A 22448-nucleotide genomic window follows, 5' to 3' on the forward strand; every position below is an offset into this window, starting at 1 on the left:
AGAAGAGATTAGGACACAGAGGCACACAGAGCAGAGACCACGGGAAGAAGTGGCCACGTGAAGAGACCACGGCCAGAAGACTGCCATGGGCAAGCCACGGAGAGACGCCTCAGGAGAAACCAATTCTGCCCACACCTTGACCTTGGACTTCTGGCCTTCGGAACTTCGAGAAAATGAACTTCTGCTGTCTAAGCCCCCAGTCCTGGTATTTGTTACAGCAGCCCAAGGTGCCTCTGACACTCTGCTTCTTCACACCGTGAGTGGGGACACCAGGTCCTGCTTCCCCCGGCCTTGGGGTTACTGTACATAGTAAGGAACATCATAGATTCCCGTCCCAGACCCGAGTGGAGCACGGAGGGGCCAGGCGAGCAGGGACAGGGTCCTAGCCGGGGGCAGGGCCCACACAAGTGGAGACCAGGGTGGCTGACTCCACACGGAAAGTTCCACCTCCCTGAACAAACTGGCAGAGAAATGGTAAACAAAAGCATGACTTCATACCAGCCTCCTCCCAACTCAGACAGGGTGACGGTGTATTTACACGTTGATTCGTTCCGGGCTTAGAGATGTGAACCCGTTTGCTGTGGTGGTGGTTTCTTCCAAGTTCATGATCTGAGCCCTGTCGTGGAGGGAGGGTCTGGACGGAGGGGGTCTGCACCTGGCGGCCCTCAGTCCCACACGGCCAGGGGCTTCCCGGACTCCACGCTCTGGGCTGGAGGTGAAAGGAGGAAGGTTGGGGCGTTTGGGGTGCAGGGCACGCCCTTTGTGGACCCCATCTACAAATGGCAGGACGGCAACCCTCTCCCCATCCTGGAGGGGTGGATGGCCGCCCAGTGCTGTAACTTCTCTGCTTAGAGGGGTCCCCCAGCAGACTCATGGGGGCCCTATGCCTTCGCCACCCAGATCTTGGCAGGTGTTGTGCTGGGTGAACTGTGGGAGCCCCCCGATGACTCACCTTTTCCACTTCTCCCTCAGCGGGCAACGCGGGGTGTGGGGGCAGAACCCAGAAATGGGACAACGGCACCCTCACAGCCCCCTAGAACAGACTCTTCCTCACTCAGAACCCTCAGCAGAACCCAGCCCGGAGATTTTTGGTTTTCTTTCTGGGACCCTGTTTCCCTCCCTCCCCAGCACCCAGCCTGTCCACGTCCCGATTCTAGTCAATGTATTAATTCCAGGGTTCAAGTACTTTCCCATAGGGGTCCCGAGGGAGTGGCCAGCCTGAAGGGGTCCTTCCCATTTGGGACCCCTTCCCCCTACTCGGAAAAGCACAAGCAAGATGTGTGGAGAGGAGGGGGCGGGAGCCTGTGTGGCCAGTCAAGGGGCAAACTGTGGGGCGGGGGCAGGGGACCCCAGGATCACAGAGTGAGGCGGGGTTGTAAAGCTGGAGCTTGAGCTTGAGCCAATGGTCAGAACTCTTGGGAGCAATTCAGGCCGCCGCAGCCCCTCATCCCTCTTCCCGCCAGGCGCCTCGGTCTGGGTGCAGCGAGTGTAGACATCTTTGGTTTCCTCAGCTCCACGAAACCCTGTCCGAGTGTCCAAGTGCCCTTGTGTTCCCAGGAGCCCAGCCCACAGGGGAGGACAGCAGCCGAGGCCTCTCCCTGTCGAGCATCTCTATGCCCGTCTGAACAGCCGGGGACCGTCCAGGCTGCTCCGTGGTTCAGGATTCTGGTGGCGAGCCCCGGGCAGGGGGCAGAAGTTACCTGGGCCACTGCTAGTGTCCCGCAGGCTCCCATCCTGTCTCACGGGGGAGGGGAGGCTGGACACTGAAGTGTGGGTGGGCAGGTGTCCGGAGCGAGGACCCTCTTATTCCCAGAAACCCCACCACCTTCAGGACAGGCTCCTCCCTGCCTTGCCCCTGGCTCAGACCCCCAACAGGGTAGACCCAGGGTCCCGGAAAGGGCGGAGGCCACAAACAAGGTCCACGGGTTCACCCAAGGGGGTGAAGGGAGCCAGGCCCCTGGGTCTGCCCAGCCCCGGGAGCAGGCTGGGCACGGGAGCGATGGTCTTCAGCCCTGACGGCTCCTTCCAAGTCTCCTCCTCCACTGCCTCGGGGTCCGCGTATTCCCGAATCTTCTGAGCCCCCATTACACGATCAAGCGGGCAATGTGTCCCTAAGGCCCAGCCCATCTTTTCAGAGGGGCCTTTCCCGTAAACCCCAAGGCTAAGATCAGCCAGAGAGGCAGACTCATGAACCCTGGGTCAGGCTTTTGGCTGCAGAGCAGACCACGTGGCCTGGCCGCCCCGGGGCTGCTGAGTCAGGAGAGGCACAGCCGGGAGGGAGCGGCGGCCTCAGCCCCCCTTACTTCTCCCCGACTCTCCCCTAACAGGCGCTCTGGCCCTATCCTGGCTCCGCGGGGAGCTGGCTCTGGGACCGGAGGCTGTCCTTCCCGCTCAGGGCGCACGCCTCTCCAGTGTCAAATGAAAGGGCTCGGCGCCAGGGCCTGTAGGTCCCTTCTGGCCCCTTCTGCCGCCCTCAGCTCCCCGGCCTGAGCCCGGGGCCCAGGTGCCCTGCCGGCTGCCCCACGGTCAGGGAGGGGCGGGGAAATCACTCAGGCCAGCTCAGCTCTCCTTTTCCATGATCTTTATTCCTCAGGGTCTGAGCCCAGGGTGGGGCCGGAAGGGGCTGCCGCTAGAAGAAGTTGACCACCCTGCGGACCGACTGGACGCGAGAGCTGTGGGCCTCCCAGTCCGAGTAGTTGCGGAAGTCACCCCGCTCCACCAGGTACATGCGGCCGTGGTAGTTGGGCTCCTCGTACAGGACCCACCTGCGGCCAGAGGGAGGCCAGGCGGCCGTGAGCCGCTGAGCAGCACAGGGTCTGACCGCCTCCCGCCTGCCCGCCACCCCTCACCCCTCCCGGCCAATGTGGGGGCCCGAGCTGAGGGGGAGAGGTGTGGGGCAGGGCCTGTGGGGCTGGCCTCTCCTCCTCCCTTCTGATGCTCCCTCACCCTTGGCTCTTCCACCGCGGGGAGCAAAGCGGGGCTACACGCCCCGATCCGGTCGCTGGGGTCCTTCCGGCCCAGGCCATGGGTGCCCTGACTCTGTCTTTGCAGCGAACCCCACTGTGGCCCTCGCCCCCCCCAAAGCACTCGGCTGCTGAAGGAGCCTTCTCCTGGCTGAGACACAGACTCAGAATTTCTGAGCCCAGCCCGCCCAGAGAAGGGAGTGACTGCCCAAGTCACACGCCACCCCCCTCACCACCACCCCACCCCCCAGTCGCCTGCTTAGGGCAGCTTCCCCGGCCACCCCCTTCCTGCCCCATCCCGACTCCACATCTGGCTCCTGGCGCAGTCCGCACAAGGGTCAGGGGTCAGGAATGAAGAGAGAGGCCCAGTACGTGAGCCGCTGGGGAGCTCAGGGCAGACCTGGCTCACCCTGGCCTCCCCACACCCCTAGCCTTCCTGCCCCTCCCCCCTCCTCCCCCTCCTCATGCCCGTGGGTGGCTCAGGCCCAAGGTTTCGGGGCGTATATGCAGGAGTCCCCAAAAGGAAGAAGAGGAAGGACAGGCTGGGCCTCTGCAGTAAACGTCTCCCGGGCTTCCTGCTGTGACTTTGGGGACCAGGCATGAAGAGGGAGGGAGGAGGGGGCGTGGCCCATCCACAGCAGGGACTGTGCTCTTTAGGGGGGTAGCAGGAAGTAGGGAGAGCGACCTGGCACATTTCCCTCCAAATGCCCCCCAGAACCCGTGTCTGTGGGGACAGGTCGATCCTGAGCTGACTCAGGAACCAGTGGAACACCGCGGCTGGTGTCTGGGAGGTGGTAGGGAGACCTGCCTGGAGGCTCCCCATCAGACCCCAGGAAAGGGCTTGACGGAGGTCACCACCCCCAGACCCGGTGGTCCAGGCCATCACCCTGGCCAAGGGCTTACTTTTTTTTTTTTTTTTAAAGGTAGTCACAGGAGCAAAGGGTGAACCCCCGTAGGGAGGAGAGCAGAGCCCTGGGTGAGACGTGGGGCTGGCCATACACAGCCGCTGAGTAAGCGGGAGCTCCGGGAGACCCCGGGCCCCTGCACTCAAAACTCTTAGCTCCCACCCTCCCCCGCCCCCTTTTCCTAAAGAGGCCCCTGGAGTCTTCCCAGGGTGGGTGTTGGGGGACTGTGGCTGGGGTCTCAGGACACCTTCCTCGCAAAGGTATGACTCTGGCCTCGCGAGACATAATTTAGCCGGTCGTTTTTCAGGCAAACTGTTGTTCTGGAATTCTACCCCCGGATTCCCAGAGGCCTTCAACTGAGGGCAAACATTTCTGAAAGGCAGGGAAAGGCAGACAGGAGAAAAGGAACCCTGGATAGAGTCAGAGTGACAGAGAAATAGCAGGGAGGGAGCTGAGTCCCCCTGGGACTCTGGGAAGGAGGAGAGAACCCCCCGGGGGGGGGGCCCGGGGAGGCGAGGGGTCCAGTGCTCCCTCTGGCTCAGCCACAACCTCCATTCAGTCCCTCCCGTGACCACTCCTGACCCTCTCGCGACGTGCCCTGATCCCCCACCTCGGGCACGCAGACAGCAACTGGACCCCTTGGCTGCTGTCACGGGAGCCACGTTCCCGGAACCCGTGTGGGGCTCTTCTGCAGAGGGGCCGGGACTGAGGTCAGGGGAGGCTCCCTGCTCCACACCGGGGACACTCTGACTTGACGCCTGGCTGCCACCCCTGCTGTTCACGAGCGAGCAGGGGCAGGTCACTTTCGGAGCCTCCGCTTGCTCCTCTGTAAACGGAGATGACGCTACCCACTGGCTCACAGGAGGAACTGACTATACGGGGGGCTGGCAGAAGCCAGGCCAGCACGGGGGTCCTGACCACTCTCCAGGAGCAGGGCAGACACGCCCTGGGCAAAACCCCCGTGGCCACAACCTGTCCACCGGAAGTGAGCCGCCATGACGTCCAGCTCCCCGGAGGGGCTGTGTGGCAGGGGTCTGCCCGCTCGGTAGGAGAGCTCCAGCTCAGGGGTCCCCTTGGCCGAGTAGGACCGGGGTGTGCAGGGTGAGCGGGCTTCCTCTGGTTCGAGGGGACCAAAGTACTGTCCCCGAGCTCAGTCTAATCTTAGAGAACCGTTAGTCCGCAAAGGGCCCTGCTACGTCTGCTCCCACTGGGGAGGCCTACCTCTGGGGCCCCATGTCTCCTCACCACGGCCTTCTGGAGCCACGGAGGAAGCCTCCCCGCTGCTTGACTGGGGTAGAGGAGGCAGCTGAGGGCGTGCCGGGCCTCCCCCACTGCTGGGGTCGGGCCCGCCCGGCGGCCTCCCCACACACTTGGCTGTGCAGGGCCCAGCCGGGCCGCGGTCGGCGGCCTTGCGGCCTCTACTCACGCGCCGTCCCCATACACCTTGACGGCGTTGACACAGTTCTTGGCCCAGCCCCGGCTCTGCAGGAAGGGACAGTCGTCCTGAAACTCCAGGCACTGGCCGGTGAAGTTGCACCCCTCGAAGATCTCCATGCGGAAATTCTCCCCATGCTGCGGGCCCGCGGGAGCGGAGGAAGGAAAGAAGGCAAACGGCGCTGAGTCCCATTCCCCCCCAACACAGAACCCACGTGGCCAGAAACTCAGAATCGCCCCGGGACTCAGGGCACCCGATGCTGGGGGGGAGGGGGGGCCGGTGAGTGCCTGCCACCCCAACCTAAGTGGCCCACCCAGCACTCTGCTTGTTCTGGGACATGAGACCTGGTTGGATGAGAGGGGTCGATCACTTTAAAAGGCTTCAGGGCCCCTGAACCAGTCCAATCTCCTCTCTCCTCAACTAAAGAATCCAAGGGTTGGAGCGGGCCAGACCGCCGGGGGACACAGTGGCCGCGCTCTGACCAGGGCCTGGGCCGCTGGGTTCCCTTCTGGTGCCTGCACTGGGGGACGTAGGCCCCAGCCACACCAACGCATTCCTCTGCCCTTCATCCCCACCCTGGGGCCTCAGGCCACGGGCAAGCCTCTCAAGGATAATATTTTACAAACTGTAACAGAACCTTTTATTAAAACACGAAGCCAAAAATCTAAAACAAATAACAGAGATCTCATTTGCTGGAATCCCAGCTGGCTTACTGGGATGACACTATATAGCACCCTATAAGATTCCTTGCATTTCCGAAAGACAGAGGAGGGCCATTTCCCAGCAGGCTCCGGGATAGTTTACATAAAAACAGCATTATGCAAGGGCCTGTGGGTGGCTCAGTCGGTTAAGGTTAAGGGTCTGACACTCAGTTTCAGCTCAGGTCATGATCTCACGGTTTTGTGGGTTCAAGCCCCACATCGGGCTCTGCGTTGGCAGTGTGGAGACTGCTTGGGATTCTCTCTCGTTCCGGCTCTCTCTGCCCCTCCCCTGCTCACGCTCTGTCTCTCTCTAAATAAAGAAGCTTAAAATTTTTTTCTTTTTATTTTTTTTTTTAATTTTTTTTTCAACGTTTTTTATTTATTTTTGGGACAGAGAGAGACAGAGCATGAGCGGGGGAGGGGCAGAGAGAGAGGGAGCCACAGAATCGGAAACAGGCTCCAGGCTCCGAGCCATCAGCCCAGAGCCTGACGCGGGGCTCGAACTCACGGACCGCGAGATCGTGACCTGGCTGACGTCGGACGCCTAACCGACTGCGCCACCCAGGCGCCCCGAAATGTTTTTCTTTTTAAACAGCAGTATGCAAGATCCAGGGCCAACCACATTAACTCCTTTTTCCAAATGTCTCTGGCCTAGTGGAAATACTAAGGGAGCATACTTCCAATCTGAGATGCCAAAGGCCCGGACTGGTGTGGAAGAGAGAGGGGGGGCCCCCATACAGGAGGCCCCTTCCCTGGGGTTCCTAGGATGTTCACTTAGGACCACCTGGCCCCCACATCCAGGGACAGGTCCTTCTACAGACACACGGCTGAGACTCTGAGGACCCTCTGGTTCAGGAATCTGCCATTTCCCACCTGACCATGTGGACCTCAGAGCCGGTCAGCTAGCGCTTGTAACTTCTGCGAATCCTACGTCCTCGGATCCCCCTTCGGTGGGGGGTGGGGGGTGGGCAGACATGAACGATCACCGTGGGTAGTGACGTCCCTCCTACGCTCTCCCTACACACACTGGGCCACGCTGTGAGATGACAGCCGCTCGTGTGGCTCCCAGAGACCCGCCCCCCAATTCCCCGAGGACCAGCTGGTGACTTAGTCACCTCCTTCAGTCATTCCACAGCCAAAGCATCAAAGCCGCCTGAAAAGCACCACAAAATGACCCACAGGAGCGGACACACCAGGCCCAAATCAGCCCTGCTTAGGGTTACATTCTCCCCCATCCAGTTGCAAATCGAAACTTCTAATATTTCCAACAGCATTCTAAGTGGAAAGTTCAGCAAGATTTTGGGATCAGAAATGGAAGGTGGTTCCCTGATACGTGCCTGTAACTGTCAGGTATAAAAACTCCAGGGGCAGGGGCGCCTGGGGGGCTCAGCCGGTGAAGCGACCGACCGACTCTTGATTTGGGCTCAGGTCATGACCTCACGCTTGGTGAGATCGAGCCCTGCATCGGGCTCTGTGCTGGGCCTGGGGTCTGCTTGGGATCCTTTCTCCCTCTCCCTCTGCCCCTCCCCCACTCTCTCAAAAACACAAACAGGACTTCCAGAAGCTGGCTCTGGCTCTCCTGTTCATTCCCATGCCAGCCCACACACGGGGCGGGGGATGGCAGGTCTGTTGGGGGGGGCATCTCTGCATCTTAAAACATCCCACAGCCTCATCAGATCTTAAAGCTGGGAAGACCATGCAGCACGGACCCTCGGTCACTCTGTCAGGAGGCCCCCAGCCAGAGGCCCACTCACCATCCCCACGGGCCGGCAGGACCCCATGTGGTCGTTGTGGCCGTTCCAGCAGAGGAAGTCAGGGTAGTTGCCGTGCTCCAGGATGAACTGTTGGCCCCGGAAGTCGGGGTGATCGTAGCAGACCCAGGCTCCGCTCTCCACGCGGATGGAGTTCACCCGGTTCATAAAGCCTCGGTCCTGGAAGTTGTCACAGTCCCCATAGACCTCGAGTTTCCGTCCCGTGAAGTGCTTGCCTTCATAGAAGGTGATCTAGAAAGGCCAGGTTAGAGGGCTCAGGGTCAGGGGCTTTCTCCTTTCAGTCTTGGGAGCAGACAGCTGGGGTCCAACACCCTCGATTGAACCCTGATTCCCAGGCCAGCTGCGTACAGCAGGGGCTCATCACTGTTAGCTGGGTGAAGAAATGAATGTAAGGTGGGTCGAGGTCCGGGGCCTGGCCCTCCCTACTAGGAGCTCACGGTTGAGCAACCAAATTTCAGAAAATATCTGGGGACAGGGATTCCCCCTTTGTCCCTGGCCCATTTGAAAACAGGCTCCTTTCAAACTCGCAATGCATTAAAAAAAATTTTTTTTAATGTTTAATTTTGAGAGACAGAGAGAGAGACAGAGTGCAAGCAGGGGAGGGTCAGAGACAGAGAGGGAGACACAGAATCCGAAGCAGCTCCAGGCTCTGAGCTGTCAGCACAGAGCCCGACGCGGGGCTCGAACCCACCAACTGCGGGATCACGACCTGAGCCGAAGTCAACGCTCAACCAGACTGAGCCACCCAGGCGCCCCTCCCGCTGCATTCTTTACACTCAATTTTTGTTCATTGTTAAAACCTAACATCCAAGTGTTTTCAGAAAAAAAAGCATTTCACCCACAACCCCATCATCATAACCAAACAATGAATTTTCAGAAAGTCGGGTGCCTGGGACCGGGCCCCTTAACGGTAGACACTGAATGCAGGGAGACCAGTCAGAGCCTGGTGCAGGGATTAATGGCTAAAAAGGGGGCTTTTTCAATGCAACTCGTCCCTTTGTGTACTAGGCCTCTCCTGTGGGTGACAGGCATGTGTCAGATCTGGAACATTACCAACTCGGTGGGCAGTTCAGACACCGTGTCCTATGGCAATGCAGCACGGACAGGTTCTCCTTGTCCCTAAACACCATGCACGCTATCAACCCCAAAGTTCATTTACCGCGGTGGACCCTGAAACTCCAACCATTCCGTAACTATCTGGTTTTCAAGAATCGAGCGCCTCGAAGGGCCCTGGCAAAGTACAAATTAACGTTTCCTGGGGCCTGGTAACCGGTGTAATCATTTGTGCCGATGCCAAGCACTTCCCTTCTGGGCCCCTTGGGCAGAAGCTCTGAGAGCCCAGGGCGTGACTCCCCAGCTGTGCCTCTGGGCCTGGGGGAGGGTGTGCAGGGGCGCGAGGGGCTCTTGGGGGTTGTCTGTTACTGACGCATAACCTAGCCAGTGCAGACTGAATAATGTGCTCACGCACTAACCCTGAATGCGGCCCCTGGAGACAGAGGCTGCATCGGATTAGCCAGCGAGAATGGTTGGGGGAGATCCAAATTTGCCACCTTCCTGCCCAAGACAGGCCTGGCCGATGGCCCAGAGATATTTAGGGAGAACTAGTCACCCAGAGGATTCCAGGATCCCTCAAACCTCTCCAGAGCCACTGATGGAGGGGGTGGGGACGGGGCCTTCCCACCTCCCACACCAGAGAGGCCAGGGCGCCCGGTTTGGGTAGGACATTTTGCCAATTTCGCTCAGGTCTGTCAGATGCAAAGGGCGAACGGTGCAAAGAGTTAGGTTTGGCCCCCGCCTCCCCGGAACGGGGGAAAAGTGGAACGCAGTGTGGGTAACGTCGTTAACGTCGGGCCGGGAGGGACCACACTCACCTTGCCGGAGCACTGCGCCATGGTGTCCCCGCCCCTCGGGCTGCAGACCCCTTTATAAGCGGGCGGCGCCCTGCTGGGTCAGCGCCGCCCCGGACAAAAGATTTGCTGGCCCGGGCGTTAGTGTTGTCCGGTGCGCTAAGCCCGCCTGGGGCCGCCCCGCCCCGCCCCGGGCCGCCCGTGGGACCGAACCCCGGGCGCCGGGAGCCCGGCCATGCGCCCCGCCCCTGCCCGGGGACGGCCGGGTGCCTGCGGGGTCATCTCGGCCCAGCGAGCCCCAGCCAGCACCCCCAGGGTCTACTCTACCTCTGACCCCAGCGCGCCGGCGGTCCCTGCTGAGTCAGGGGCGCGCTCGCGCGCGCGCGCGCGCGCACACACACACACACACACACACACACACACACACACGTGCCGGGCCCCACTGCCCCCTGCCTTGGGCTGGGGCGTCTCTAGCACTCAGGGTGTGGATCCGTGCTGCCCCTTCCTCTTCCTCGGGCACAGAGCCTTCCCAGACCTCCCGCCCGTCCCTTTCTCACCTGGTCACCCACGTTCAGGCTGTTACTGAGTTTTTTCTCAGTAACAAGGATACAAGGACGGAACCTAGCTCCTGGGAGCAAAGAAGACAGCCCTTGCCTGGCCCCCTGCCTGCTGCTCTGGTCTCACCTTCCAGCCCCACCCGGAACGTACCACCACCGCTCCGATGGCCCCCAATGCCTGGTGGCTGTCCCCCCACAGCCCCATCTCTATGCCAAGTGGTCCTCCCTTCTTCCTCCCCTCCTTCGTTCTTGCTCCCTGAATGCTGTCCCCTACCCCCAATCAGTGCTCATCCTTGATCCCTACTTTGATTCCTACTTTGAGGAAAGTATTTTTCAGCACCATTTCACAGATGAGACGCCTCTGACTCAGAAGAGGAGGTCACGCAATTCTTGGGGGCACCAGGGTGACCTTGCCCCTGTTCCGGGAGGCTGTCCAAGGATAGGCCTCTCAGCGGACCTGGCCCTGCCGTGGCCCCCACAGGAATCCACACTGGCCAAACCACACATTCCAGTGTTTGCCTCCCGACACGGGCCCTGTTGGGGAAATATAATTAAAAGCACAATCTCCCCACCCAGGAAGCCTGTCCATACAGGTAGAAGAGGAAGAAAACCGTTGTATTATTGAATAAGCATTAAACTTGAATGTGAAGTGTATCACAGGCCATCTGCTGCAGAGATTGCAAAGACCAGGACATCTCAGTCTTTTATGTAGTCAGGCAGATGCGACTCGTCACGCATGTGTTCTCAAGAGAAATTGCTGATTTCCTTGTATCTTTGTGCTGGGAGATAGGTTTTGCAATTCAGAGTAAAGGGACAGCTGGGGTTAAGCCCTCTCCACCCAGGAAACTGGGAGGTGGGGCGATATCTACCCTGATGATTATGTTTCAGAGAGGTGGCTCCCAGCTCCTGGAGGAAACATCCCTGAGTTTTCAGACTGGCAAGCCGCCTATTTAGCCATTAGGAGACGTGCATACATATGAGATGAACTGAGAGAGAAAGTCTAGAAGAAAAACGAGGGATGGAAAGTCTGTTCCCTTATTTTTAACTGGGAAAATTAAGGATCTTTCTTTTTTTTTTTAGATATAAATTTTATTTTGGGGACACCGGGGTGGCTAAGTCGGTTAAGTGTCCAACTTCGGCTCAGGTCGTGATCTCGCAGTTTGTGGGTTCGAGCCCCGCGTCGGGCTCTGTGCTGACAGCTCGGAGCCTGGAGCCTGCTTCGGATTCTGTGTCTCCCTCTCTCTCTGCCCCTCCCTTGTTCGTGCTCTGTCTCTCTTGCTCTCAAAAACAAATAAACATTAAAAAAAAAAAAAGGCTTCTTTCTCCAGAAATACCCACTAGCCTGATTTTTGTGTTTATTATTTCTTTGAATGTTTTCATGCCTTTCTTATGTGTGTACCTGGAAATAATATACATTTTTACAGTGTGGTAACATTGTACAAGTATCCTTCTGAATATTTTTACTGTTATTGTACTGTCTGTGACCCCAGTTTCTGAAATAGTGGCTCAGTCTGTTAAGTGTCCAACTCTTGATTTAGGCTCAGGTCATGATCTCTCAGTTTGTGAGTTTGAGCCCCACATCGGGCTCTGTGCTGACAGCTCAGAGCCTGGAGCCTGCTTCGGGTTCTGTGTGTGTGTCTCTCTCTGCCCCTCCCCTGCTGCCTCTCTCTCTCTCTCTCTCTCTCTCAAGTAAATGAACATTAAAAAAAAACACGCAAAGAATACAGTGTGTTTGGGGTGAAATCGTAGGACTGTTCCTTGTTGCTTGTTGCACGATATCAAATACCCCTGGTCCCTGCCCATTAAAGGCTTGTCCCTCCTCTATTATTCTGACGAATGGAAACACCTTCAAATGTCCAAATGCCCCAGGGGCCAATCCCGCAGAGTCTGGGGACCACGCCTCTGTGTGAAATTGCTGGGTGAAGCAGGAACTTACCTTCACCTCTACTGGATGCAGCCAAGGCTGCATAAATGCAGAAGTAAATGAGGGCTAGTATGCCGATGGTACCATATTAGCATCGGGATGTTGGGGTTGGGTTAGTGTGTGCCCGGAAAGTGCACTGGGCAGCCTGGGGACAGCCTGGCCACTGGTGGACAGGGAGGGAGCTCCTTTAGCCAGAATCTGTGCCCCTCTGAGGGGGGCCTGTCCGTGGACCAGTGGGGCCTTGAACCTCCGGGGGAAGGGGTGAAAGCTTCCTCCGGGTTGCTCAGGGCCAAGCCTCACCGGGTTCTGGCTCTGCCCTGTTTTAGGTCTACTTCTAGAAGACCGAACGTATCTCCCTCCCAGAGGAGGGGCTGGAGGTCTCCAGCGGAGGAAGCGAGTATTGGATTAGGGCAGGGAAAGAAAGGGTGGGAGCCGCAAAAGTTGAACGTTTGGATTCTTGAGACATCCCCTTGGCTCCTCTCCCACCGGAGAAGTGTGCTTGGTAAGTGAGAGGCGCCAAAGCCTGACCCCTAGTGGTGGTTATAATAACGACACCCCCAATTACTGGGGGGCGGGTAGCAGGAAGGCTTAGAATTAAAGCAAGTTCAACACCAGGGACAGTAATCTCACAGCGTTTATGCAGCCAGGGACCAACCAACTAACACAACATATATTATGCCACTTAAGTCCCTCAACAATCTTAAGAGGCAGGTATTATTACCACCCCCATTCTGTAGATGCAGAAAGTGAGGCACAGAGTAAGTCACTGGCCTGAGGTCACAGAGTAAGTATGCACTGGGGCTCGGATTTGAATGCAAAATTCGTGCCCTTACCCTCAAAGAGATTACAATTCGTACATTTTTTTTAAGTTTCTTTATTTTTATTATTATTTTATTATTTTTTTAACGTTTATTTATTACTGAGAGACAGAGAGAGACAGAGCATGAGCAGGGGAGGAGCTGAGAGGCAGGGAGACACAGAATGTGAAGCAGGCTCCAGGCTCCGAGCTGTCAGCGCAGAGCCCGACATGGGGCTCGAATCCATGACACCGTGAGATCGTGACCGGAGCCGAAACCAAGACCGGGATGCATAACCGACTGAGCCACCCAGGCGCCCCACATGGTCTTAGTCTTGATGGTGGCTGAGCACTGGGGAGGGGGCACCCCATCAGTTGGGGGCAGAGACAAAATGGACAGAAAGAGGCAGGGCACGTGGGCACAGTTGGCTAATACAAGTGGGGACGTGATTTCCATAGTAGCGTCACAAATAGGATGAGAAGTTTGTGGAGTTCACACTGGGAAAGGGGTTTTGCTTTCGGATCCAAACTAGAGTGCAGGGGCGCCTGGGTGGCTCAGTCGGTTAAGCGTCCGACTTCGGCTCAGGTCACGATCTCGCGGTTCGTGAGTTCAAGCCCCGCGTCCGGCTCTGTGCTGACAGCTCGGAGCCTGGAGCCTGCTTCGGATTCTGTGTCTCCCTCTCTCTCTGCCCCTCCCCTGCTTGCGCTCTGTCTCTGTCTCTCAAAAACAAATAAACATTAAAAAAATTTAAAAAACCAAAACTAGTCCACAGCAGGAGCTCTGCCCCAGCGGGGGTAAAGGATGACGGGAGCATCGTGTCTTCCCGTTCGAATCCAGGAGGGTCCAGCAGAGGGGAGCAGGTGGACAGGAGGGACACCTGTCTGAAACGAGGGTGTGTGTGAGCCCAAAGGCCAGGCGCTATGGTGCCCTCAGGAAGGGTCACACTCGAGCTGTTGGTGGCCAGTCACCCATCAGGAGACGGTGGCAGGATGAGGGCTGTACTCTGGGGTGGCCAGTTGGACCAGAAAGCCTAAAAGACACGGCCCCTTGGCCCCACTCAAAGCTGGGGTCTGTGGAAACAGAGAAAGGGACTCACTCTATCGGAACCTCAAATCCCACAGAGCTCCTCCTTCCAGGGCTTGGGGCCAGGACACCTGGCTGACCAGGGGCACATTATGCCATCTCTGTCCCCTCCCTCCTGCCTGGAGCCGCTTAACACGCAGAACCCAGGGCAGAGCATCTCCCAGTGGGTCCGGTTCCCCTCCCTTTCCCAGGGAGCGCCGCTTTCAGATCTTCCTTCACCCTGAACCCAGAAACCCCGAGAAGGGACCTCAGAAAATGAGGGAGAAAACACGGAAAGCCTCTCAGGTCGCTGGCACCGGTCACAGGTCACAACCAGCAGCTGTGAGTGGCCGTGGGGCACTGGCCTGCTCTGTCGTGTGTGCCCCATGGGCAGAGGGCAGGCCTTGGGATCCCATCCACGGGTGGGAGGTGTAGACGGTCCGGAAATGTGAAAGAAATCAGCACCGAGATTTGTGCCTCTCTCAGACTCTAGGGGGCGACAGTGCAAACCTGGCCGGTGGACTGAAGGCTCCGTAGGCGGGTTTCACTGCCCCCCCCCCCGCCCCGCCCCCCACCCCGAGGATGCTACCAGGCCTGGTGGAGGACTCGATACGCGGAAAATCCATGTATAATTTGGGATCCAATCACAACCGCAAGTGGCTGCACCTGCTACCTGTTAAAGGAAAACTGTAGGGAAAACAGCCTTAAAATTGAAAACACCTTTATTTGGGCCAAAAAAGTGGGAAATTTAAATTCTCGCAGCAGCACACCTTAATGCAGCTTGAAACATGCATAGTTGGAAACGACCAATTCAGTTCAAAGGATTCTTCATTTTGCAGATGGAAACACAAAGGTGAATCCAGAAATGTGGACCGTCCACCTGGTGGCAGAGGAAGGGTGAGAACGTGGGTCCCCGTCGTCCGGGCAAGCGGTGCACGATCTTTATTTATTCCAGGGGCTGCACCCTCCTGAGGGGGTTGTATAAACCGAGGCAGCGTGGCCTCTGGTCCCAGGGCATCAGCATCACCTAGCACTTGTCAGAAATGCACATTAAAAAAAATTTTTTTTTAATGTTTATATTTATTTTTGGGGGAGATAGAGCATGAGTAGGGGAGGGGCAGAGAGAGAGGGAGACACAGAATCCGAAACAGGTTCCAGGCTCCGAGCTGTCTGCACAGAGCCGGACGCGGGGCTCGAACCAACAGACCATGAGATCATGACCCGAGCCGAAGTCGGACACTCAACCGACTGAGCCACCCAGGCGCCCCAAGAAATGCACCTTTTAGAGCTCTGCCTCGACCCTACTGCATCTGAATCTGCACAAAGAGACCCCACCGCACCCTGGATGGATTGGTCGGACGGCCACTCACATTCACACACGCGTGTACACGTTATGCATTCACACGGATGTGACTCATCCGGGGATCATGGTCAACTCTTAGTAAACGGGTGCGAGGCTTGGGTCTCACATGAATTTGCTAGACGATCCTTGTCAGGTGCGATGCATTGAACGTACGCGTCCCCCTCGAATCATATGTGGCAAGTGGATGTACAAGGTGACGCTATGAGGGGGTGGTGGGTCCTCTGGGAGGCGCCCGATGGCCGTAGTGCCCTCGGGCAAAAGCTCCTGTTCCACCATGAGGGGACACAGCCAGAGGACCGCTGTCTGGGAACCAGGAAGTGCCGATCACCAGACACCAAAATGTGCCCGGGCTTTCAGGCCTTCATCTTGGACTCCCCACCTCCGGACGATGACAAATACCTTGCTCCGACCCCCCTAGCCTGTGGCGTTCCCCGTCATAGCGGCCCAAACAGACTGGACAACAGGTCACAACTCTGAACTTCAGCTTCCTCTTTTGTAAACTGGAGAGTTCTGGCCATGTGTCCTTTAGGATGTCCTAGCCAAGGGGCTCCGGTTTGCCAGAGCTGTGCTGGTGTTATTTATTATTATTATTATTAAAATTTTTATTTATTTATTTGAGAGAGAGACAGCGCAAGCAGGGAAGGGGCAGAGAGAAAGAGAGAGAGAATTCCGAGCAGGCTCCGCACTGTCAGAACAAAGCCTGAAGTGGGGCTCGATCTCACAACCCTGAGGGTCAGATGCTCAACGGATAGAGCCACCCAGGTGCCCCAAGGGCTGTCCTAGTTTTATTATTTATTTATCAAAAAAATTTTAAGTTTTTTAATGTTTATTTTTGAGAAAGAGAGAGAGAGCACAAGCAGGGGAGGGGCAGAGAGAGGGGGAGACACAGAATCTGAAGCAGGCTCCAGGCTCCGAGCTGTCAGCACAGAGACTGACGTGGGGCTCGAACTCATGGATCTGAAGATCATGACCCGAGCCGTCCAACTGACTGAGTCACCCAGGCGCCTCGAGCTGTCCTAGTTCTAAAAGCGAAAGACCCGGGGCGCCTGCGTGGCTCAGTCGGTTAAGCATGCAACTTGAGCTCGCAGTTCGTGGGTTTGAGCCCCGCATTGGACTCTGTGCAGACAGCTCGGAGCCTGGAGCCTGCTTCGGATTCTGTGTCTCCCTCTCTCTCTGCCCCTCCTCCACTGGTTCTCTCTCTCTCTCTCTCTCTCTCTCTCTCTCTCTCTCTCTCTCCCTCTCTCTCTCTCAAATAATGAATAAACATTAAAGAGATTTTTTTAAAAAGTTAAAGTCCCAGGTTGCGAGACAGCCCCTGTGGGAGGGTCCTAGGGCAGCCCCGGGAGAGCATCACAAATTGGGGGGGCTTGAAACGGCAGGAATTTACCTCCCCTCACAGTCCTGGAGGCCAGATGTCGACAGCCTGGGTTCCTTTTCTGGAGGCTCCGAGGGAGAATGTTCCATGCTTCTGCTTTCGTGTGGCTGGCCTGTGGCCTCCTCCCCGCCCATCTCTGCCTTCACCTCTGCCTTCAATCTGACAAATTTCCTCTTATTATAAGGACGTCAGTCAGTGGATTAGGACCCATCTTGCTCCAGTGTGACCCCACTCAACCTGATGACCTCTGCAAAGCCCCTATTTCCAAGTAAGGCCACGTTCACAGGTACCCGGAACCAGGACTTCAATACAGCTTTTGGGAGGATACAGTTCAACCTACAGCTGCCTCCGGGTCCCAGGCAAAGCGGGAGGTAGGTCACCCCCCTACACTGTGAGATTCTGCAGGTGTGGGACTCCGGCCTGTGCCCCCCTTCTTTGCGGGTATCATGGCCTGAGTCCGTGGTTCTCAAACTGTGGCCCCTGGCCCAGCAGCAACAGCGGCAGCCACGGCCCTGGACACTTGTCAGACACGAGGATGTCTGGGGTTCCACCCTGGACCCCCAGAATCGGAAGTTCTAGGGTGAGGCCCCTGTGCGTCTTACCTTCAGGTGCCTCTGAGGCCCATGTTCGAGAACCGCCGACCGGAGGTGGGGCGGCGGCCCCTGGGCCTCAGTGGCGGACATCAAACTGTTCCCAACATTTTACAGCTTCACCCGACGCTCGGGTTATAGGCACAGAAGAGGTCGTGCCTCGGAGTGGTTCCTGTTACAGGACAATAAAAAGTCCCCGCGTCAGAGCCGAGGAGTGGAACCTTCCCAGCTGTTCCAGCTGTCCACACCGGGCTGGCCCTCCGAGTAAGGCCTTTTCGGGTAAAGTTCCGGACGTAACAACCCCACAGCCCTGCCCCATACAAAAGCCAGAGATTCCGGTGTTGATTGACCCGGATTCTTTGCTCATCTACCGAGACGGGGGCTGGAAGAGGGAACACAAAGATAAAACAGAACACTCGGAAGCCAGCTCCTCCTGTGTGGCCTCTCCCTGCGGGAGCTGTTTTGTTTCTGTAAAGTCAGATATCAAGAGGTGCAGGCCCCCACCGGGGCCCGGGGCCCGGGGCCGTTCTCGGGTGGCAGGAAGAACTGGGTGAAAGGTCCCGATTGCTGAGGCCGTAATATTTCCAGAATCCTTTGCTATTTCCTGAGAAACTTCCTATCTCAGAAATCGAAGCCAAGGCCGTTTCCTAGGCTGTACCAGAACATGGGGGCCGGAAGGGCCTTGGGAGCCCGGCTGACTCCCGTGCGCACCATCGTTCTCCTTGGAGGATGGAAACTGGGGTCCCCGCTGGGAATCTGAGGGAGCAGGCGGCCTCAGAGCAGGACACTCTCCGCTGCAGGTGTGATGGAGACCGAGCTCTGTGGGTCCAGCGTTTCCTTTATTAGCGCGGCGGGAGATTGAGGTGTTCTTGACACCTGGGGCCAGAGCCCAACGTGGGGCTCGAACTCACGAACCGCGAGATCATGACCTGAGCGGAAGTCGGACGCTTAACCGAATGAGCCACCCAGGTGTTCCGGCTTTTTTTTTTTTTTTTTTTTTTTTTTAAGTTTACATATTTTGAGAGAGAGACACAGTGTGAGTGGGGGAGAGGCGATGAGAGAAGGAGACAGAAAGCATCTCAAGCAGGCTCCGCACTGTGAGTGCAGAGCCCCGTGCAGGGCTCGAACTCCTGAACTGTGAGATCATGACCTGGGCCGAAACCAAGAGTTGGATGCCTAACCGACTGAGCCACCCAGGCACCCCTAATTTTCTTTAACGTTTATTTATTTGAGAGAGAGAGAGAGAGAGAGGGAGAGGGAGAGAGGAAGAGAATCCCAAGCAGGCTCCATGCTGTCAGCACAGAGCCCGGATGCGGGGCTCGATCTCACAAACCGTGAGTCGATGACCTGAGCAGAAATCTTAACCGCCCGAGCCCCCCGGGGACCCCTCTGTCTTGCCTCTCTAGTTGTGTGACGTTGCAGGAATCCCGGAGTCATACCCACTGCGGCTGGCGACATGGGGTGGACGCTCGGGGAGCTCCAGAAACAGCGGGACCCTGGCAACAGGTAAAACGGGGGCAGCCGACAACCCTCAGGACTGTGACTCTGCCCTTGGTTGGGCTTTGGGGACAGCCGGGGTTCTCATACTTGTGGCGTGACAAGGGCCGAGGGAAGTTTTATGGATCAAGGACTCAAGACCAGGGAGTGTGGGGGCCGGGGGGGGGGGGCCCAGAGACACAGTTTGAGACTCGGGACCAGGGCTCCCTCGTTCTGAGTCTTAGTCCCATCTATGCTCCACTTATTTGGGGTTCCAGTGCGAATCAGGGTGTGGTGCAAACTAATGGGCTGATTGTTGGGAGCTGTCTCTGGGCCTCGGGTCCCTCCTGTGGAAACCGATGCCCGGGCTCAGCTTTCCGGTTGGAACTCTGGAACAGACCCTCCCCGCCCCCCTCCACACTAGGAGGTTATCAAAGGGACAGAAAGATGTAAAGATGGGGAACACAGAAGTTCTGCTTAATGCAGACCTTTCTTGCTTAACGTAAACCTTTGCCCTCTTGGGGGAGGGGGAGGAGACTTGGAACGGTTCTGGAATCTCCTGAGGAATGCTTTGGAAGGCATCCTGGTTTCCCGCTGGTACGGGGCCTTCCAGGCAGCCCCTATTAATTAGTATGCACAACAGTCTTGGTCGACTGGAGTCACCCAGGCAGCCCGAGGTCCCGGGCAAGCACGCACTCCCTCCCGGAGATGCTGGGACGGGCAGTACCCGTGAGGCTGGGTCAGGGGGGCACACGGCAGTGTGCCCACTTCTCGGGCGAGGCCGCAGCCCACGGGAGCCGGAGACATTTCCCTGAGTCCAGAACTCTCCAGGAATTGTCTCTTTGCCTCCATTTACACGATAACCTAAAAGGCCTCGGCGTATGTTCTGGGCCGTCCGACTGGCTTCCCGATGACAGGGTACCGCCGCCATCTGCTGTGCGCACGAGCCACGGCAGAGGACACCCTCCTTCCTCGTTACGAGCCCTTGATGGGGTAGGCTCAAGAAGCGAGTAAAAGCTGTCCCAGTCCCAGTGCCCTGTGTGAATGGTGGGGGGAATTTCAACCACACCGCAGCAGACGTGGGCCGAATTCAAAGGGAACTTTCTGGAAGGCAGCCCTACAGAGAGGCTCACTTACTCTTCTGTTTCCCTGCCGAGGCTCCTCGCGACGGCACAGGCCCCGCGGTAAAGGGCCTCTGAGAACCCGGTGAGGACACTGGCAAAAACCGCCCCCCCCCCCCCCAAATCGACTTCTCCAGAACTCGGGAAATCAACTAAAGGCTCGCAGCAACCAGGGAGCATTTATTTAAGAAAAGCGATGGGTTCTCAGCCCGGGTGAGCTCTGTGGCACTGTCACTCGCCCTCCGGCCAGCCCCGGACCCCACCTCCGAGGTGCCCTGAAAGCCAGCAGCCGCAACTGGGTAAAAGCCAGCGACCTAGCGGCCCCCGGAAGGATCACGCTGGGGTTGCGGCTCTTTGGAAGCCCCACGCTCGGAAAACTCCTGATTTGCCCATCGAGCAGTTCCCTGGAAAACTCCACCTTGCAAAGCTTGTCTTTATACTTGACCTGCCCGCTTTTGCCCATGGCATCTATCAAAAACAGCGGGCATTTCGCTGACACGGGAGCAAAGAGCAAGATGACAAAAAAGCTGAAAAAAGAAGAGAAAAGAAAAGAAACTGTTGGAAAATGAGATGTCCGAGGGGGACCTGAAAAGGCTCTCCTGGGAGCCCAGGGGAGCACTGTGTGTCGAGCGGCGCCGCTCACGACAGACCTCACCGAGACGGGTCGGGAAGGGCTGAGGCAGAGACTCTCCAGCTAGAACTCGACATCCTGCAAGGTCTTCCTGGAAAAATGAAGGAGATAAACAAAAACTCCCGAGAACCCACAGCTGGCTGACGTGCCCGCAGAAAGTGCCGGAGGGAGTCTCGGGCCGGAGTGAGGTCACCAGGTAATCACGGAGCGCCAGCAAGGGGAACCGGCGGGTAATTACACAAGACAGGATAAGTGAATGTAGTTTTTGTAACCTTTTTCTTCTGTTTGATCTCAAAGATGACTTCACAGGGGCGCCTGGGGTGGCTCAGTCGGTTAAGCGTCCGACTTCGGCTCGGGTCATGATCTCGTGGTCCGTGAGTTTAAGCCCCGCGTTGGGCCCTGTGCTGACCGCTCGGAGCCTGGAGCCTGCTTCGGATTCCGTGCCTCCCTCTCTGCCCCTCCCCCGCTCAAGCTCTGTCTCGCTCTGTCTCTCAAAAATAAACGTTAAAAATTTTTTTCTTAAATGTAAAAATAAAAAAAAATCTTTAAAAAACTAAACAGAAAGAGGACTTCATAAACCAGTAACAAATCTTGTTACTTTTAAAAACTGGTGCACCGGAACATCTGTCTCGGCCGGCCCCGAGCTCAGAGAGGCTGGTGGGGGCGTCAAGGTCCCGGGGACAGACCTCTCACGGCCTTCGCCGCAGGCAGATTTAGTCCGCGAACATGCAGTGTGTACAAGGACCCACAATGACGGATGGTGACGGGTGCCATGCTGTTCGATAAACCATGTGGAGGCCTGGAAGGGAAGTCTGGGGAAGGGCGTTGTCCGGGGAGGAGAGTCGGGGAACCACCGAGGCCAGAGTGACCAGAGAACAGCCTCGGTGGCCGGTGACGTTAAGCGCCAGCTGGATCGTGCTAGGCTTCAAGCGTCGGGAGTTTCGATTTTGGCACGATTGTCATCAGAGAATTGTACGGAGGGAGTGACACGAGGCAATCAGTTTTCAACAAGCTGACTTGGTGGGAAGCGGGAAGGGTTTGGAGGGCGTGCCACCCGCCGCAGGAAGCCAGTGTGCAGCGGGGACAGACTGCCTGGGAGATGGGAGGGGAGAGGGAGAGGAGGCCCTCCCCCCCCACTTTCCAGCTTTAGCATCCAGCGGCCAGTGGTGTCATTTCCTGAAATGGTCTAGGGGGAGGCCCAGGTGGAGGCTTGATCAAGTATTCAATTTGCACATAATAAATCTGAGATGCCTAGGAGGCACGGAAGAAAAGCCCAGAGGTCAGGGCGGGAGGTGTGAGCTTTGGAGCCTTCGGGAAACACGCTAGTGAAATCTGTGCCTGCAGAAACCCCACAGAAACCCGGGTAGAGGGTGCAGGCAGGGCAAGGGCCCACTGAGGTTTGGCAGAGAAGGAAATAGCAGACCCGCGCCCACGGCGCGATGGAGGAAAACCGGGGGAACGTGGTTTTGCAGAAGCAGGGGGAGGGCTTGCAAAGTCACCGGCCGTGTACCATGCTGCTGAAAGGTCGAGAAAGAAACCAGAAACACCATTGGGTGTGGTGACAAGGGGGTGACGTGCGTGAGAGGTGTGGGGGAGATGTGGCTGGCGGTCTAGACAGGGTTAAGTGGCCGGGCAACCTAGGTTCAGCAAAATTCCATCACGTTCATTTAAATTTGTAATGTGATTTTAGAACTGTATTTATTGTGAGCCGGAGAGTTTTGAATACTTTTATATCTGCACGTCCTGTACTTCAGTGAATCTAAAACCACATTTATGCACCAAGAAATAGGTGATCTTTCACAACGCAATGCTTGTTTACTGATCGCAAGGCTCATTTTGATTTCAGAAATGTTAACACGTGTTAAAAAGAAAAAAAAGGCCCAGAAGTGGCTGAACACGGTATTAAGTGACAAAAAATTGAAGTCAAAT

General features: G+C 57.0%; 1 protein-coding gene and 1 long non-coding RNA gene across 5 annotated transcripts; one reads left to right on the forward strand and one right to left on the reverse strand.

Moving 5' to 3' along the window:
• The first annotated feature begins 1893 nt into the window (after positions 1–1893).
• On the forward strand, positions 1894–5977 carry LOC123384093. Of its 2 annotated transcripts, none has more exons than XR_006594702.1 (2): positions 1894–2503; positions 2594–5977. It is a non-coding gene; the product is annotated as an uncharacterized LOC123384093 (long non-coding RNA). The 2 variants fall into 2 exon arrangements; XR_006594703.1 differs by having other exon boundaries at positions 1894–2443.
• CRYGN (crystallin gamma N) lies at positions 2567–10333 on the reverse strand. 3 transcript variants are annotated; one of them, XR_006594701.1, is made up of 5 exons: positions 10181–10333; positions 7759–8007; positions 5295–5440; positions 2947–4240; positions 2567–2765 (listed from the first exon to the last, which is right to left on the reverse strand). XR_006594701.1 is itself a non-coding variant. In XM_003983232.6 (4 exons), the coding sequence occupies exons 1-4, from the start codon at positions 9666–9668 to the stop codon at positions 2630–2632; spliced, it is 552 nt and encodes a 183-aa protein (XP_003983281.1). In that variant the 5' UTR covers positions 9669–9893; the 3' UTR covers positions 2567–2629. The 3 variants fall into 3 exon arrangements, 1 of the variants encoding a protein (XP_003983281.1); XR_006594700.1 differs by lacking the exon at positions 10181–10333 and adding an exon at positions 9648–9934; XM_003983232.6 differs by lacking the exons at positions 2947–4240; positions 10181–10333 and adding an exon at positions 9648–9893.
• Positions 10334–22448: the final 12115 nt, after the last annotated feature.

Source organism: Felis catus, chromosome A2, assembly GCF_018350175.1.
Source record: "Felis catus isolate Fca126 chromosome A2, F.catus_Fca126_mat1.0, whole genome shotgun sequence".
In the NCBI taxonomy this organism is placed as follows: domain Eukaryota; kingdom Metazoa; phylum Chordata; class Mammalia; order Carnivora; family Felidae; genus Felis; species Felis catus.